Here is a 16,866-nt window from a genome sequence, read left to right as displayed (position 1 = left end):
AACGATTGCCGTTGCTCCTGCCCTCCTTGTCATGTTCGACAGAGCCTCGGCAAGAAAGGAGGATGCAAGGAGCCCTCCTTGTCATGTTCGACAGAGCCTCGGCAAGAAAGGAGGATGCAAGGAGAAGATGCTCTTGTGTTGAAGAAAATAGAGGAGAGGGCTGCGGCCGAGCTATGGAAGACGGCTAATGAGGAGAGGGCGACCGCCGAGGAGAAGAGGGCGACGACCAAGCAATGCAAGGTGGAGCTAGAGGAGAGGAAGGTGGCGCCTGAGGATCTCTCAAGGCGACCGAGGAGAAAGAAGAAAAAAAAGGTCTTGACACGAAGCAAAAGGCTTATGTTGAGCTATGTAAAGATCAAATGTTGGCGAGGAAGTCCATGATGATGACGATGAACATAAACATTATGGGTGGCGGCATGGGAGGTGCGATGGGTGGCGACATGTGAGGTGTATTGAGAGGTGCAATGGAAGGAACGTGAGGATTCATAAGTGGTTTGATGAGCGTAATGGAAGGTGGCACAGGAAGCATGAGAGGCAACATGAGTGCCATGGGAGGTGATGGCATGGAAGGCATGGGACACTTTGGTACAATCCATGGCAAAAATATCCATTGGATAATTATAGATATCATATCAGGTAATTCAAAATTCGTATCTGCAATCATATCCGTTGAAATTATTCGTATTATTTACATTCGTACTGTTGGCGAGCTAGCGGTCGGTCGAGTGGAGCGAGGGAACCAGTTAAATAGTGAATTTGTTCCGGCCGACCTAGGGTATGCGTGATCTTTGGGGTTTGAAGCGTCAAACATCACTGCAGCGATGTTCTTCTCGGCTTGGGTGGTTCTCGTCAACAGCAACTCGTTGGGGTTAAGGGTTATTATTTTTCTGTTTTACAAAGCCCGTTATGTCACACTACATGTGTATCTTTCTTATATGAATAAAGTACTTTGTTCGAGTAGGGAGTTTTGAAGGCCGGCCTTCATGGAGGCCGGAACTTTTAAAAATTCAAAATTTAAATTTCTCAGTTTCAAAAAAATCCAGAAAAATTTGTAAAAAAAACATGTACTAAAATTCAAATTTCACTTTTTGAAGTGCATATATGTAAAATTGTCAAGACCTCGATTCCAAGTCACATCGATCTAGCCGGTAACACCTCATATCACTTTGCGGCCTCACGCACGGTATTTCCACGGGTGTCGCCTTACCATGGCCCGGAACCGTTGCACCTTTTGGCTCACGTATATGATAGTGTCGCTAGCATCCATATGACAGAGAATCCGGGCCGACATGACTAGTCGTGAACCCAAAGTGGCACTAACTTACGGGGACAGACATACATGAATCAACATCGAGCATGCCGGTCAACAGCGTGCGAATCCGGGCTGTAGCACTGGGCTAACAGGACTCCGGATGTCACCGCGTGACATTTCCTCGAAGGGACAGACACAGAAACGAAGTGAATCACATGCCGGCCAGTCAAGTGTTCCGGAGTAGTAGTAGTACTGGGCTAGCAGGACTCCGGTGAACCGGGCTGTAGCGGACTACTATGGCCCATGGAAGCACAAGACTACATTTCCTCATAAGAGAGGCTACGAAGGATAAACAATTAGGTTGTCGGATCCCACACATACCAAACATTTCAATCATACACACAATATGCTCGATATGTGTAAATACAACATGTCATCACAACATAACTCTACGACTTAAGTATTTATTCATCAGACTCCGAGGAGCGAGATATTACAAACACTGGTCTCATGACCCAACATTCAGAGCATACAAGTCAAAGCACATGCGGAAACTTAACATTTCTGAGTACAGACATCTACAAATGAAAAAGGCTGAGAAGTCTGACTATCTACCAGATCCTGCCGAGGGCACAAGATCGTAGCTGAGGTAACAAGCTAAATGTCAAAGTCCACGTGAAACTATTAGCGAGACTGAAGTCTCTCCGCAAAATATAAATTAAGCAAACGTGAGTACAAATGTACCCAGCAAGACTTACATCAGAGCTAACTACAGATGCATCGGTATCAACAAAGGGGGTAGTGGAGTTTAACTGCAGCAAGCCAGCTTTGACTCAGTGACTAACCTGAACTACGACTGCAAGCAACTCTTTTGAGGTGGCGCACACGAGTCCACATATTCACCATATTAATACACCACTATGGATCCGCTCCCGTCTCCCTATGAGAAGGCCATCCATAGCACTCACGCTTATCTTGCGCATTTTAGAGTATCCACTTTCACTTGTCTATGAACTGTATAGGCAACCAAGTAGTCCTTTACCGCGGACGTGGCTGTTTGAATAGATGATGTTAACCCTGCAGGGGTGTACTTCTTCACCCACGCTCTCACCACTTACCGCCGTTTACACGACATGTACTCGACAACCTTCAAGCGGAAGCCCAACGAGGGTGTCGGCCATGGCCTACCTAAACACTCAAGTCTCTAGTCCAGGTTTATCGCCTATCCAGGTTCCATCCGCAGGGAGTCCGGCCGAGGTTTCCTCATACGGCCCCGAACGGTGTGTACAGGGTTTCGAGACACCAAACGGGCGCCCGGCATGCCCGGCCATGGTGTATCTACCGCATCATAGCCCACCCCTGGGGTCAGCGCTACGCACGGCCACCAACACATATCCTATAAACACCAGAAACTAGTTGCAACTCCTAGACAGAGGACTATGGTGGTTAAGAAGCCGAGAGGGTCAATTAAGGATCCCAATGCATGGTAGTAGCTGATTCTTAAATCACACATACAGATCTCAGTGCTTAAGGACGGTTCCAATGAAACAACCCACCATGTACTCCTACATGGCCTCTCATCGATACCTTTACCAAATCATGTTCAACACACTTAGCTCACACACAGTAGGACATGTTCACAACTTTCCAATTCATCCCCGATGAATCAGACCTGACACAACTCTAAGCAATAGCAGGCATGACAAACAAACATGAATTAGTAGGCACATCAGGGCTCAAACAACTCCTACTCATGCTAGTGGGTTTCATCTATTTACTGTGGCAATGACAGGTCATGCAGGGGAAAGAGGTTCAACTACCGCAGCATGTAACAATTGAATCGTTGTTGTCCTAATGCAGTAAAAGAGAGCAGGAGCGAGAGAGTGGGATTGTATCGGAATGAACAAGGGGGTTTTGCTTGCCTGGCACTTCTGAAGATAGTATAGTTCTTCATCGGTGTCATCGAACTCATCGTCGGGATACGTCTATCGAGAGGGGACAATCACCGACAACAGAGAGGAAACACAATCAATGCAATGCACAATATGATGCATGATTATGACATGGCAATATGAGTGTGTTGGGCTAATGCAACTACAACCAAAAGGTTTTGAGCTTATTTGAACCCAAGATTCAAATACAAACTCAAGTTATGGGTTCATATAAGTGCATTAACATGTTTGACCTAAACAACAAGGTTAAGTTGCTCTAACATGCATGAAACCAGTACAGATGGATAGATTGGATTTTCTGATCATTTTTCATATATAACTTATTTCATTCTGAGTTACAGATTAATTTCTATGAATTTTAGAAGTTTTAGCTATTTTCTAGAATTTCCTGAATAAGAATAAATCCAGAAAAGCCTATTACTGTGTCAGCATTGCGTCATGCTGACCTCAGCAGGTCAACTGACCCGGTCCAGATCAAACCTGACCAGTGGGGCCCGCTGGTCAGTGACTCAGTTAATTAACTGAGTTAATTAGCGCTAAGCTAACACTAACTAAATGTCACCAGGGCTGGGCCCACATGTCAGCGAGTCAGTGGGTTAACTAAGTTAATTAGCACTAATTAAACCTTAAGCAAGGGCCTGGGCACATCGGTCGTTGACCCAGGGGAAACGAGGTCAACTCGCCGGCGGCTCGACGCCGGCGACGACAGGCGCAGCGGAGGGGCTAGGAAATGAGCCACAGGGCATCATTTTGGTCACGGTCTATTGCGTTCGAATGCACGCAGTGGCGCGCATCAAGTGGTGGCAGCGGTAGGTGCTGGGGTGGCGTGTAGCGACGGTGGCGGCGAGCCGGGCGGCGGCCGGAGTACGGGCGCATGCGGGCACGGGGCTACGAGGTGCTATGGGGCCATCTGGTGGCTGCTTTGGCCTCCTGGAGGCACCAGGAGCACGTTTAGGTGCACGGCCGCGAGCGGTTCGAGCTCAGCCCACGGCGGCGATGAGGTATGGCGGCGGCGAGCTTTGGAGCTCATGGAGACGGCGGCTACCGCACAGTCGTGAGCAGGGGAGGAGGGGAAAAAGATGCGGGGGCTCATAGAGAACACGCAGGGACGGTCAGTGGGCTCGGGGGCGGTCCGGTGCGGGTGAAACGACGAAGCCGATCTCCGGCGTTCGGTGGAAGAAGACGACGGCGAGGGCGTCACTGCAGGGCTCCCGGCGTCGCTTGGCGCGGTGAGGGGGAAGAGTAGGTCGAGGCGGAGCTTTGGGATGCGTCGGGAAGGTGAGGCGGTGGCTGTGGCCGCGGCGAACGGCGTCGGTGGCGACGACAGCGCTCGGCTGTGGGGAGAAGAGCAAGACAGAGAAGGGGATGAGGACGAGCGGCAGGCGAGAGGGACCGGGGTGGCGCGTGGCGGCTTCTGGAGCCTTTCCTGTGTCGGCAGAAGTAGGAGGTGGCCTCGCGCGTGTGCTGGCGCGCGGCGAGCACGCGCCCTCCTATCCATTGGCAAGAGGTGGGAGACGATTGGCAGATGGGCCTGGTGGCTCTGCAGGCCGGCCAGGTAAGCGCCAGGTATTCCCTCTCTCTCTTTCTAAACCTTTCTGTTTTCTGTTTTCTAATTTTCTGCTGTTTGTTTTGATTTGATTTAAATACCAAATCAATTTGAAACTTCATGAAAATAATTGTGTAAGTTAAGTGGTCTTATCCAAAGCCACACAACAATTTTCAGAATTATTGAACATATATTTATTATATAATAAATATAGATCCAATTCAAATATTTATTGGATTAATTCAAAGGCCCCAAATAATTGTTTCTGAGATTCTAAAAATATTGGTTTGAATTTTATCCCTTGTCAATATTTTCAGAGATTCACAGGAACATTTTCTTGGACTTATTTGAAGCAATTTTTATCTTGGTCCTTTTCAGAAATGATTTCTGAGGCTTTCACATGTCCCCAATTTAAATTTATTTAAATATAAACATGATGCACACATAACTAGCTAGTCTAGGTCATACCAGAACTAGAAATGTGACAAAAATCTCATGATGAAATAACTTGAAATGCAAGTTATTCCAAAAAAAAACCGTGGACTTTTAGGATGAATAGTGCATGTACTAAAATGCCGCGTACTTGTTTTTTATGTAGCACTCATTTTTATGTATTTCATTCTGAAAATTTACACACTTGTACGTTATGTCAGGTATATTTGCATTTTCTCACAAAAAAAGTCTATGTATATATTTTTTAAAATGCTTATGAAACATACAAATATGAATTTTGATCATTTTCAAGTTTGTTTGTGTTTGAAAGAAGAAGGAAAAACACCACACTCACATAAAACCTGACACCACACCAGACCAGAGGCCACCACCATCCCTCGGCTTTAATGGCCTCCTCATCAGCAGCGGCCGCGCCCTACAGATTCCTGTCCCCGCTGGCCACCACCTCCCGCACTCTGCTATCATCTATCCTACCCACACCCGCGACAACGAGGAGGAGGCTGCTCCTCTCCTCCACACCCGCCATTTGCGCCGCCGCCATGGCCGCCTCCGGCAAGGCCGGCTCCGCTCCGTGCAAGGTCGTGGACTCCCACCTCCACGTCTGGGCCTCGCCGCTGCAGGTAAAAAAAGGCACCCCACGGACGGACGTACACCAATTCCCAATTGTTGGCCCTTTCCTTGATGAGATTTATGTGGTTGTGCAGGCTGCCGAGAATTACCCTTTTTTCCCGGGCCAGGAGCCGACGCTCCGGGGTGATGTGGACTTCTTGCTCGAGGTCTCCACTGTTCCTCTTTGCTTGTGGATGTAGCTTTGGATGGTTCATCGAAAGAAAGTAGTCAGTAGATGGATATGATGATAGTAGACCGCATCCTGGAATGATTTAGTTTTCTCTGATAATTGGGGCATGGTTGCGTGGTACTGGTTATTTGGCTGAACAAATGCATAGACCATAGGGTGCTGAGGTGCCCTCTTTTTCTTGTTCCATAGGTTTAGTGTGCGTCGAGTGCTGCATTGCAAGTGTTCGACGGAATGCGTGAACCAAATGTAAGCTATAGGGAGTTAAATTTGAGAATTCGGTTAGGTCCTCCAGCCACCGTTTAACTCCTCGAATTATAAGGAGTTAAGTATAAGGAGGCATATAAGGAGTTAAATTATAAGAGATCGGCTAGAGATGCCCTAAATTAGCTATTTGGAGCTTGGCAATTTGACGAGGAAAAGAAACACCCAATGCCCCCTTCCCAATTTCTGTGTATCGAGTATCGACAGGACCTCTGTTTCTTAGCTGCTAACTGTGTATTGCAAATATTAATTCCAACATGGGTTTCATATTTTATTCCGGCACTTCTCTTTTATTAAACTGTTGAGACTTCAGACTAATATGCCGGTCAGATTATTATTTTGAACTTGTTTCTCTTTCCCCTAGTGTATGGATGAAGCTGGAGTTGATGGCGCACTCATTGTTCAACCTATTAATCATATGTTTGATCACTCTTTAGTGACTAGGTAAACTTTTCTTGCATCCATATCAACTGTACTAGTCATATGATTTGTATCTATATGAAAAGTTCAGTGAAATTCCTGCTTTCATATGTCTCAGCATTATAATTTTTCTCTGTAGTGTGTTGAAGAAGTATCCATCAAAATTTATTGGTTGCTGCCTCGCAAATCCTGCAGATGATGGGAGCGGCATTAAACAGCTTGAACATCTGATTGTGCAAGTACAATCTTTTTGAACTTTCTGAGCATAAAAAAAGGTCCATCCTACTTTCTAACATGCATTTCATTTGCTTCTCACCAGGAAAAATACCGTGCTGTCCGTTTCAACCCGAACTTATGGCCTTCAGGTCAAAAGGTTTGCAAATGTGTAACTATGCTTTATTGTAGAAGCAGCTTTCTTGTACTTCTGAATTTTGCTTTACGAGCATAGATGACTGTGAACACAAAATTTATCATATAAATAGATGACTAATGAGGTCGGGAGGTCATTGTTTGCCAAGGCTGGAGAACTTGGAGCACCAGTTGGAATAATGGTGATGAAGGTAAAAAAAACATTCCTATGCTATATGCATGTGTACTCAAATATGTAATGGCTGCACTTGAATTTTAGGTTTCGTATTATGCGTTTCTGCTGCAAATTTGCTAGTGGTTATAAACTTTGTAATTACATAAAACAATTAGCAGATTGACAGAAGATTAGTTCACATCATGGGCTCCAGTAAGGTTCCAGCCAAAAAAAAAATGCACGCTTGAGATCATTGGTTGTGTCACTAAGCAGCTAGAACTGATGCAATATTAAAAGCTACTCCATCCGTCCCATAATATAAGAGCGTTTTTGACACTACACTAGAGGACGGAGGGAGTAGTTACGGTTATGTGTTAGTATCCGCTGAAATGTAAATCCCCGGCTACTTCGTAAAAGAATTCAAATCTTCTGTTTGATGAACTTGATATTTTCCTATTCTTTATTGTTCTTGTTCATGCAGGGGATCAGTTCATATATTCAGGAAATAGAGGAGCTGTGTACGGATTATCCTGCAACTACTGTTATATTTGATCACATGGCTTTCTGCAAGCCACCAACGTAAGCTTGTGTGTCTGCTTGTTCATAAACTGGAAGAATTTAATTCTCACCATGTTGTCGTCTGTATTAACTTCTTCTGCATCAACATGCAGGAATGATGATGAAGAAAAGGCATTCTCTTCATTTCTAAACTTATCCAGATTCCCACAGGTACCTACCTTCCTTAATTCTGTTCCCTTGTACAGTCAGCTCAACTAACTCTGATTCATATTCTTGCATGATTATGAATAGTCTCTGAAAAATAAATCTTGTGCAAGTTAGCTCTTTCCAGTATTTATCTTTTTTTATGCGGGAATATTTCTAGTATATGTCAAAGCTAGTATTGGTATTTTCTAGTACCAGAACAAAGGGATCAGGGATTAACAAAAACATTTCGTGAGGTGGAGTAACTTGGTGATAGTCAAGTGACTGTACTAAGAATTAAGGCAAAGAGATAGAATGATGTCTGGGGCCTGAATGAGCAGAAGCAATGACGCATTACTTGACTTCAACAGGTTTACGTCAAATACAGTGCTCTTTTCCGGATCACAAGAGAAGCTTATCCGTATGAGGACACGTCTCAACTTCTTTCTCGGGTGATCTCCAGCTATGGAGCTAACCGAATAATGTGGGGAAGGTGAGTTCAATCAGCGCATCAATGGGAGTTTCATCGCATCAGACTATTTTCACTATACGCCTATAGCTCCATGAGTGTGATGGTATATTCTGGGATTCTTCTTTGCAGTGACTTCCCCTACGTCGTTCCCGAATGTGGCTACAAGGGAGCAAAGGAGGCAATCTCTCATGTCGCTGGCAAGGCAGCTGTTTCGTCTTCAGATCTGGAGTGGATTTTAGGCAAAACAGTAAGCCAACTATTTCAAGGTGCATGGGTTACTCCATGAGGGAGATGTGGCATGGCAGGCATGACAGTGTTGCGGCTCAGTTTGGTATTGTTCAGTTTAGCCATCCTTGTTTGGAAGGGGGAAGGATCTATCTAGTTTGGTATTGTGCAGTTTGACAGTCATGTTCAAGTGTGTATCCCTTCTCCAGAGATTTAATAAATTCAATAGTTCTTCCTACTGCGAACCTTTCTGCCCTCCCACAAGAGTACTCCCTCCGTCCGGAAAAGCTTTGTCCCTCAAATGGATGTATCTAGCACCAGTGGTGCTAGATACATCCATTTGAGGGACAAAGCTTTTCCGGACGGAGGAAGTACATAGTATAGGGAAAATAATGACTTGTATCACAAAAATAGACCAGATTTTTCTTTTTTCTTTAAATGAAACCGGTGATGGGTATAGTTTATTTAAAAAAAAACCATGGAAGAAGCTGTGGGAAACTTTAGTTGTAGTGCCGAGTACTTGCCGTGATAAGTCTGACATGGTTCGTGTGAAGACGTGTGCTACTGCTACATGAGTATCATGTTTCCATTACAGCATTATTAGTACGTTGATGAGATTGATGATTAGTATTGCGACTCTAATTGCAAAGTTTATGATACAATTCCTGTTGCATACACTAGTAACATACACATATTCCTAGACTATGTTACTACCTTCATAGTAGTAACATAAGTATGGTAACATGCAAAGCCTCATTTATTAGGTTATAGACTCATATTGCATTGGGACATGTGATGTTACAGTAACTAGCTAAGTTACTCAAACTACCTATCTCCTCATTAACTCATTGCCATATAAGCAAATTTGCTGAGTTGGACTCGATGTTACTGCTGAAGTTACTCCCACTGTGGTAATCTTAGCATGTGTTCTCCATGATTCTGCTTTTTCCGGACACAATTTAATTAACTTTTCAGGTGCAAGCATCCCTTTAGCTGTTAGTCTGTCTCCACTTCAACTGATCCACGTGTGGGCATGCATTTTTCTTCTTCTCAAGTGTCAGGATTGAGGTGCGTGCTACGTGTCTCTCGGGTGATGATCCGATCGGTTCCGCCGCCTCCGCAGCCGTTGGATTGCGCAGACGATAGCCGTATTAAGAGTTCAGGACTAAGATTATATAAAAAAGAGTCACACTTCACGTAAATACACTTTACTCTTTAAACATTCTTTTTGTGGGAATACTCTTTAATATTTGCTTCACTTATAACGACTGACTCACCACATGTGGATGATCAAGCGTATGACCAGGGGCGGCAAACTCCAAACACCTACACCTAAAATGTTGTTATGATCCATCTTTACAGTTGATTTGGTCTCGACAAGACTTCGATACTAAGAGCATCTACTGTCGGGCTTTGCAAATCCAGCCCCTCAAACGCCCGTGGACGAATCCAGACGTGTCCACGAACACTAACTGGTCAAGCCTCAAATTTGCCTTCTCACACTCGAACACCTCAATTATCATATCTTAAATCCATACAAACTCATGCAACTACGTCGATGAAGTTACACACATCATCCCGCTACTCCATCACTACTAAGGGCATGTTCTGATCTCTGAACTTCCAAAACTTCTCGAAATCAGCTTCTGAAGCTAGCTTCGGGAGCTCCTATTCGCCGCGTTCTGCGGCAAATTGCGGTCGCTTCGCACAGGGCGCGCCTGAACTGGGCCAGCCCATTGCGGCTGAACAGAAGCGAGCGATCGGGCAGAAAAATGAGCAAAAAATAAGCCGATGCGAGAACTAGAAGTCAAACCGTTGATCTCCTGCTATGCAGGCAACTAGCTTTGCCAGTGCGACCAAAGATAGTTGTTGGCTAACTTGTAGTGCCGTATTTAAAGGAGTGGCGAAAACTGAACGTTGCTTAAGAAATTACGAACAAAAATTCCTTTCAAACACCTTTTTTCAATTATGGACCAAATTAAGAAATTATGAACAAAAACGACCAAATGTTGAAACTTTCTGAATACTTTTTAATTTTGAACAAAAATTTAAAATCCCGAACATTTTTTGAATTTAGTGAACAAAATTTTGAAATCGAGAACAAAATTTGAACATGAACATTTTTTAAAAGCACGAACATTTTTTTAATCTTGAGAAAATTTTTGAAACGGCGAAAAAATTTGGAAGCGCGGAGAATTTGTTAAAGCATGACCATTTTTTTGAATCTTGAGAACAAATTTTGAAACGGAGAGCAAATTTGGAAGCGCAAACAATGTCTTAAAGCATGAACATTTTTTGAATATTGAGAACAAATTTTGAAACGAAGAAATTTTTTGAAAAATACCAAACATATTTGGAAGCGCGAACATTTTTTGAAAATGTGAACAAAAAAATTGAAATCTGGTACATGATATGAATTTAGAAAGTTTTGAACTTTTTTGTGTAAAGAGAACTGTTTTTGAATTTTGAGAACATTTTTTTTGAAAACTGAACATTTTATGGAAACACAAACAAAATTTGATATATTTTTAAAAAAAGATAAGAAAGAAAAAGAAAAAGAAATAACACACCAAAGAAAGAAAACAAGCAGAAAAAAGAAAAAAAGAAGAAAAGAAAAAAGAAACAGAAATAACTAAAAACGAAAAGAAGAAGAAAAAAGCATTGCTAGAAGTTGGGCCGGCCCACTGTGTCGTTCGCTCGCGCACCCCCTCCCTGTGCGAAGCGTCGACATTACGACGCAGCGAGGGCGTATAGGATTTTCCGCTAGCTTCTTACTCTACCTAGCGATTTGTGAAGCGTTCTGCACGTCGACTTCAAAAAAAAAAAAGAAAAAGAAACCATTCTGCACGTCGTAGCTTCTCCCAGCGATTTGGCCTGCTGGGGAGGCTGCTGGCCTGTTCGGCTATAGCTTGGGCTGGCTGGAATCAGCCCAGCTAGGGCCTGGCTTGGTTTTTAGAGATAAAAGGGGCTGGGCGGCAGTAGGCAGAGAACATCTGGGCTGAAAAGTACTTCATTTTTTTTTCCACAGGCACTAGGTTCTGCGAATTTCTAGTGCACAGAGAGATGTACAGAGAGGCATGCAGTCCGATTCTGGGTGAGTAAAAAACATGTCGAGTTTATCAATTATCTTACAATCACGTACTCTGTTATAGCCCGATTTTGGGTGAGTCCAAAACAAGTGGAGTCTATCCATTATCCTACAATCATGTACTGTGTTATAGCAGTAGGGAGAGTACAAAGTAGTCAGTACAAGTTACTACATGTTATCCCAGTTAAGACAAGTTATATAATATAGAATAACAACAAGTCTTGTCCTTTGCCATAGAACAAAAGCTTCATTTGCATATAAGTTTGCAAATCAAAATGGCCACCCATCTAAAGACATGAGCATGATTACTTCACCAACTAAGAGCAAGGGCGGTAGCTAGTTCATGCCTAAACAAATCGATATTAGGAGTACTTTCCGCCGATGTTGAAGCATCCGATGCATTTAGAGGAATAACATACTTGTATCTATCTAAAATAGTCGGAACACAATCCGGATCCCTGTTAGAAGTAGTTGGGGGCGCACCTCTCTGGAAGTCGGGGACGTGATATCGTTCTCCTTTGTACGATGCTAGATAGCCATCCTTGTTAGGATAGCCAGCGTCTACTAGGTAATACTTGCCTATACAAAAAAAGACAAGCATGATTGTGAGTTCAAGGTTATGATAAATAAGTTGCAATAACAACAAACATTCGTGTGAATTAGAGGATATATTACATACGCTGCAATATCAAGAAATGCTAACCCTTTGGAGGATGTGGGAATGTGGCCTTGTCATTTTCAATTGCATGGAATAAAGCACTTGTATCATGCATAGAACCCGGTTGTCCAATTGAAACGTAGGTGAAATGCATATCAAAGTCGCATACTGCCATCACATTCTGAGTTGTTGCACCCGTTCTTTCAATATACCTTACTTTTGAAGGTCATTCCGGAATAGAAGCCCTAATATGTGTCCCATCTATTGCACCAATGCAGTCTTTGAGATGAGGATAAGCCCTTTTTCACACTTAATCCTATCATGCACGATGCGAAAATTAGGGTCTTGAGGCCTAATGTAGTGAGATGACATCTTGACCACACATTGTATAACCTCATGGAATTTATGGTGGACCGTATCCGCTCCATGTTTGAAACGGTTTTGGGTTCTCCTATTTGATTCACACACCCCCAAGGTCCACAAGAACATAGCTAGAGACTCATAAGTGGTAACGAACCCATACTCCTCCACCAATATGTCATGAAGATCAAAAAACACATTTGCATTCATTCTCAACATTGTATACGTCTCTCCGGATGTGCCAATAGTCTCTTGCAACCATTCAAAACCACTCAACCTAGATATCCTAGGGTCGGTCTTCATGACCCAACTTTTACAATACTTCCCAACTATGGATGACACACCCGAACAACGCATGTCCATATCATGTTGATATTGGAAAACCATAACTTTCTTTCATTCATAATTTGTGTCATCATCACTTTCACTATCCGATGACATCTGCATATAAACAACCACCAGCATACACTACTGGAATCTTGCATTTTGCCGTCTGCCAGCTGACGACAAAGAGGCTCTTTGTCGTCCGCTTCCACAAAGCGGACGTCAAAGAAAGTGCAGATGGCAAAAATACTATTTGCCGTCAGCTGCTTCTTTGCCGCCGGGCAGCTGACGGCAAAGAGCTAGACGGCAGACGACAAAGAGCCAGGTGGGCCCCACAGGGCACGGCGTGGCTAGGTTAGATTCTTTGCCGTCTGCTAGCGGATGGCAAAAGGGGTGACTACTTTGCTGTCTGCTAGCAGACGACAATGTTACTCCTTTGCCGTCCGCTTGCGGACGACAAAGAGGAGATGTGGGCCAGCCCTAACGGTGGCCCTCTTTGCCGTCTGCTAGCAGACGGCAAATAAGGCCCACTTAACGGGCCGAGCCGTCTCCCCTCTCTCTCTTTCTCTCTCTCCCTCCCGCGCGCCCGCCTCTCTCCTCTGTTGCCGTCGCCGGCCAGCCCCGCCCCCCAGACCCAGCCCCCGCCGCCGGCCAGCCCCGTCGCCGTCCAACCCTCCCCCCGCGAATAGGAGCCCCACCGCGCCCCGTCGCCGGAGAGGCCTGCGCCGGGCTGCCCCGGTGCCGGACCCCTCCCCGAGGTCCCTGCGCCGCCCCGCCCCGTTGCCGTCCTCCTCCCCGCGGCCTCTGCGCCGCCCCGCCCCACCGGCCGACCTCGCCGGAGCAAGAGGTAATTTTTTTTTCTGTTTTTTCCCGTTTTTTGTTCTCTATTTTCTTGTTTTGTTTTAGGTTAGTGCTAGGTTTAATTAGGTGTAGTTTTGAGTTTTTAGGTTTAGATTAGTGCTAGGTTTAGGTGTAGTTTTGAGTTTTTAGGTTTAGGTTAGTGCTGGAGTTTTTTTCCTGTTTTGTTTTAGGTTAGTGCTAGGTTTAAGAAGAGGAAAAAGGAGAAGAAGAAGAAGAAGAAGAAGAAGAAGAAGAAGAGGAGAAGGAGGAGGAGGGCGAGGAGAAAGAAGAAGGAGGAGAAGAAGAAGAACAAGAAGAAGAAGAAAAGGAAAAAAGAGAAAGAAGAAGAAGAAGAAGAAGAAGAAGAAGAAGAAGAAAAAGACACCCCGACACTACATCCACGTCCCACAAGTGACGCCGACGTCCGGCGTCCCAAAGCAACTGTTCTCGGCGTCGATGGCGGTTGAACACCATTGCGAATTCGCCAAGGTGTTTGACCGTCATCGGCCACCAGAACTATTGTTGCGGGACGCCGGGCGCCGGCTTCACTTGTGGGATGTGGATCTAGTGTTCAACGCCGACCGCCTCATGTAACTTGCACCGATGGTAGCTGCTATTTAGTTTACCCGGAAACAAGCGTGTTAATTAGGGGGTTCCTCGGTGTCGATGATACCCTAAATAGCAAGTATCGTCAGTGCGAGGTACATGTGGCCGTCGGTGTCGAATACTACATCCACGTCCCACAAGTGACACAGGGGTCCTGCGTCCAGCAGCAACAGTTCTCGGCGTCGATGGCGGTCGAACACCATGGCGAATTTGTCTGGCAGCCTCAGAGATGACGATTGAAAGCTAAGTGTTGAAACTTAAAACACCCAAACTAACTCAAGTCGGTTTGGTTGTTTGAAATTTCAAAACTTGGCTTTAATCCTCATCGTAGAGGCTGCCAGACAAATTCGCCAAGGTGTTCGACCGTCATCGGCCACTAGAACTATTGTTACGGGACGCCGGGCGCCGGCTTCACTTGTGGGATGTGGATCTAGTGTTCAACGCCGACCGCCTCATGTAACTTGCATCGATGGTAGTTGCTATTTAGTTTACCCGGGAACGAGCGGGTTAGGGGGTTCCTCGGTGTCGATGGTACCGTAAATAGCAAGTATCGTTAGTGCGAGGTACATGTGGCCGTCGGTTGTCGAATACTTGCTATGTTACTCATCTTTCGATTTAAATGTGCAGTTATTTCGTCGCTGCGAGGGTCTAGTGTTCGACGAGCTCCGCCCCTGTGTTTGTTGGTGAGCACAAATGCCATCTCCTCCCCCCCTTCATTTGCTATGTTCCGGTCTTCGTGCCGATGAAACTTGCTAGTATAGGTGTCGGTGTCAAAACCGGCGGATCTCGGGCAGGGGGTCCCGAACTGTGCGTCTAAGGCGGATGGTAACAGGAGGCAGGGAACACGATGTTTTACCCAGGTTCGGGCCCTCTTGATGGAGGTAAAACCCTACGTCCTGCTTGATTTATTCTTGATGATATGGGTATTACAAGAGTTGATCTACCACGAGATCGGAGAGGCTAAACCCTAGAAGCTAGCCTATGGTTTGATTGTATGTTGTCCTATGGACTAAAACCCTCCGGTTTATATAGACACCGGAAAGGGCTAGGGTTACACAAGGTCGGTTACAAAGGAGGAGATATACATATCTGTATTGCCTAGCTTGCCTTCCACGCCAAGTAGAGTCCCATCCGGACATGAGACGAAGTCTTCAATCTTGTATCTTCATAGTCTAACAGTCCGGCCAAAGGATATAGTCCGGCTGTCTGGAGACCCCCTAATCCAGGACTCCCTTAGTAGCCCCTGAACCAGGCTTCAATGACGATGAGTCCGGCGCGCAGTATTGTCTTCGGCATTGCAAGGCGGGTTCCTCCTCCGAATACACCACGGAAAAATTTGAATACAAGGATATTGTCCGACCCTGCAAAATAAGTTCCACATTCCACCGTAGAGAGAATAATATTTCCACAAATCTAATCTGCTGACATGTTTCGGCAACATGACGTTATGCCATGGCCCGGTGATTATTCAAATCGTTTCCTTTAACTAGCCCCGCACATAATGCGAGGCAATTTTTTGACACGTCTTGTCAAGGCAGAATTCGTGTCCCCCTTATTACGGGATTCTCATCAATACGGGCGTGGGTTAATCTGCCCCGACGTCTCCACCTAGTCCTGCCAAAGGCGTGGAGACTCAGATCCCGCACATGGTTAAGCAAAGGGAAGTAAAAATCCTACCCGATGTATAGAACTCACTGAATGCGCTCGGCGCTTCGCGCTTAGCCCGCGGTCCTCTGTAAGAGAGGGAGGGACCTCGGCGCCCTTGAACGGCATCCTCCAGACGTCCTTGTGCGTCGTGTCGAAGAGCTCGCTCAGAGTTTGGTGCCGGGTCGAGTTGAACTCCCACAAGTTAAAATATCGTTGTTGACACGGGAGGATCTGGCGGATGAGCATGACCTGGACTATGTTGACAAGCTTGAGTTTCTTGCTTGCCATGTTTAGGATACATTTCTGGAGTCCGTCCAGCTCCACCGATGAACCCCACGACAAGCCCTTCTCTTTCCAGGAAGTGAGCCGTGTAGGGAATCCGGATCAGAATTCGGGGGCAGCCACCCAGTTGGTGTCGCGCGGCTCGGTGATGTAGAACCACGCCGATTGCCACCCCTTTATGGTCTCCATGAAGGAGCCTTCGAGCCATATAACATTGGGCATCTTGCCCACCATGGCTCCGCCGCATTCTGCTTGTTGGCCGCCCACCACCTACGGCTTAATATTGAAGGTCTTCAGCCACAGACCGAAGTGGGGGCGGATGCGGAGAAAGGCCTCACAGACGACGATGAACGCCGAAATGTTGAGGATGAAGTTCGGGGCCAGATCGTGAAAGTCCAGCTCGTAGTAGAACATGAGACCACGGACGAATGGATGAAGGGGAAACCCCAGTCCACG

At 45.5% G+C, this 16,866-nt stretch overlaps 1 protein-coding gene and 1 pseudogene across 1 annotated transcript; one reads left to right on the top strand and one right to left on the bottom strand.

Annotated features, from left to right (window-relative positions):
* The first annotated feature begins 5,547 nt into the window (after positions 1–5,547).
* On the top strand, positions 5,548–8,843 carry LOC125545752 (catalytic/ hydrolase). Its single transcript, XM_048709785.2, has 10 exons — positions 5,548–5,823; positions 5,908–5,979; positions 6,628–6,707; positions 6,823–6,922; positions 7,003–7,056; positions 7,166–7,243; positions 7,688–7,785; positions 7,878–7,935; positions 8,280–8,401; positions 8,510–8,843. The coding sequence occupies exons 1-10, from the start codon at positions 5,590–5,592 to the stop codon at positions 8,664–8,666; spliced, it is 1,053 nt and encodes a 350-aa protein (XP_048565742.2). The 5' UTR covers positions 5,548–5,589; the 3' UTR covers positions 8,667–8,843.
* A 3,160-nt stretch (positions 8,844–12,003) lies between these two features.
* Positions 12,004–13,068, bottom strand: LOC147981090 (uncharacterized; annotated as a pseudogene).
* Between the last annotated feature and the right edge of the window lie 3,798 nt (positions 13,069–16,866).

This window comes from Triticum urartu, chromosome 3A, assembly GCF_056163025.1.
Source record: "Triticum urartu cultivar PI428250 chromosome 3A, HENAU_Tu73, whole genome shotgun sequence".
Taxonomy (NCBI): Eukaryota; Viridiplantae; Streptophyta; class Magnoliopsida; order Poales; family Poaceae; genus Triticum; species Triticum urartu.
The sequence above is the reverse complement of the archived record's forward strand: the minus strand, read 5'-3'. Positions and strand labels throughout refer to the sequence as shown.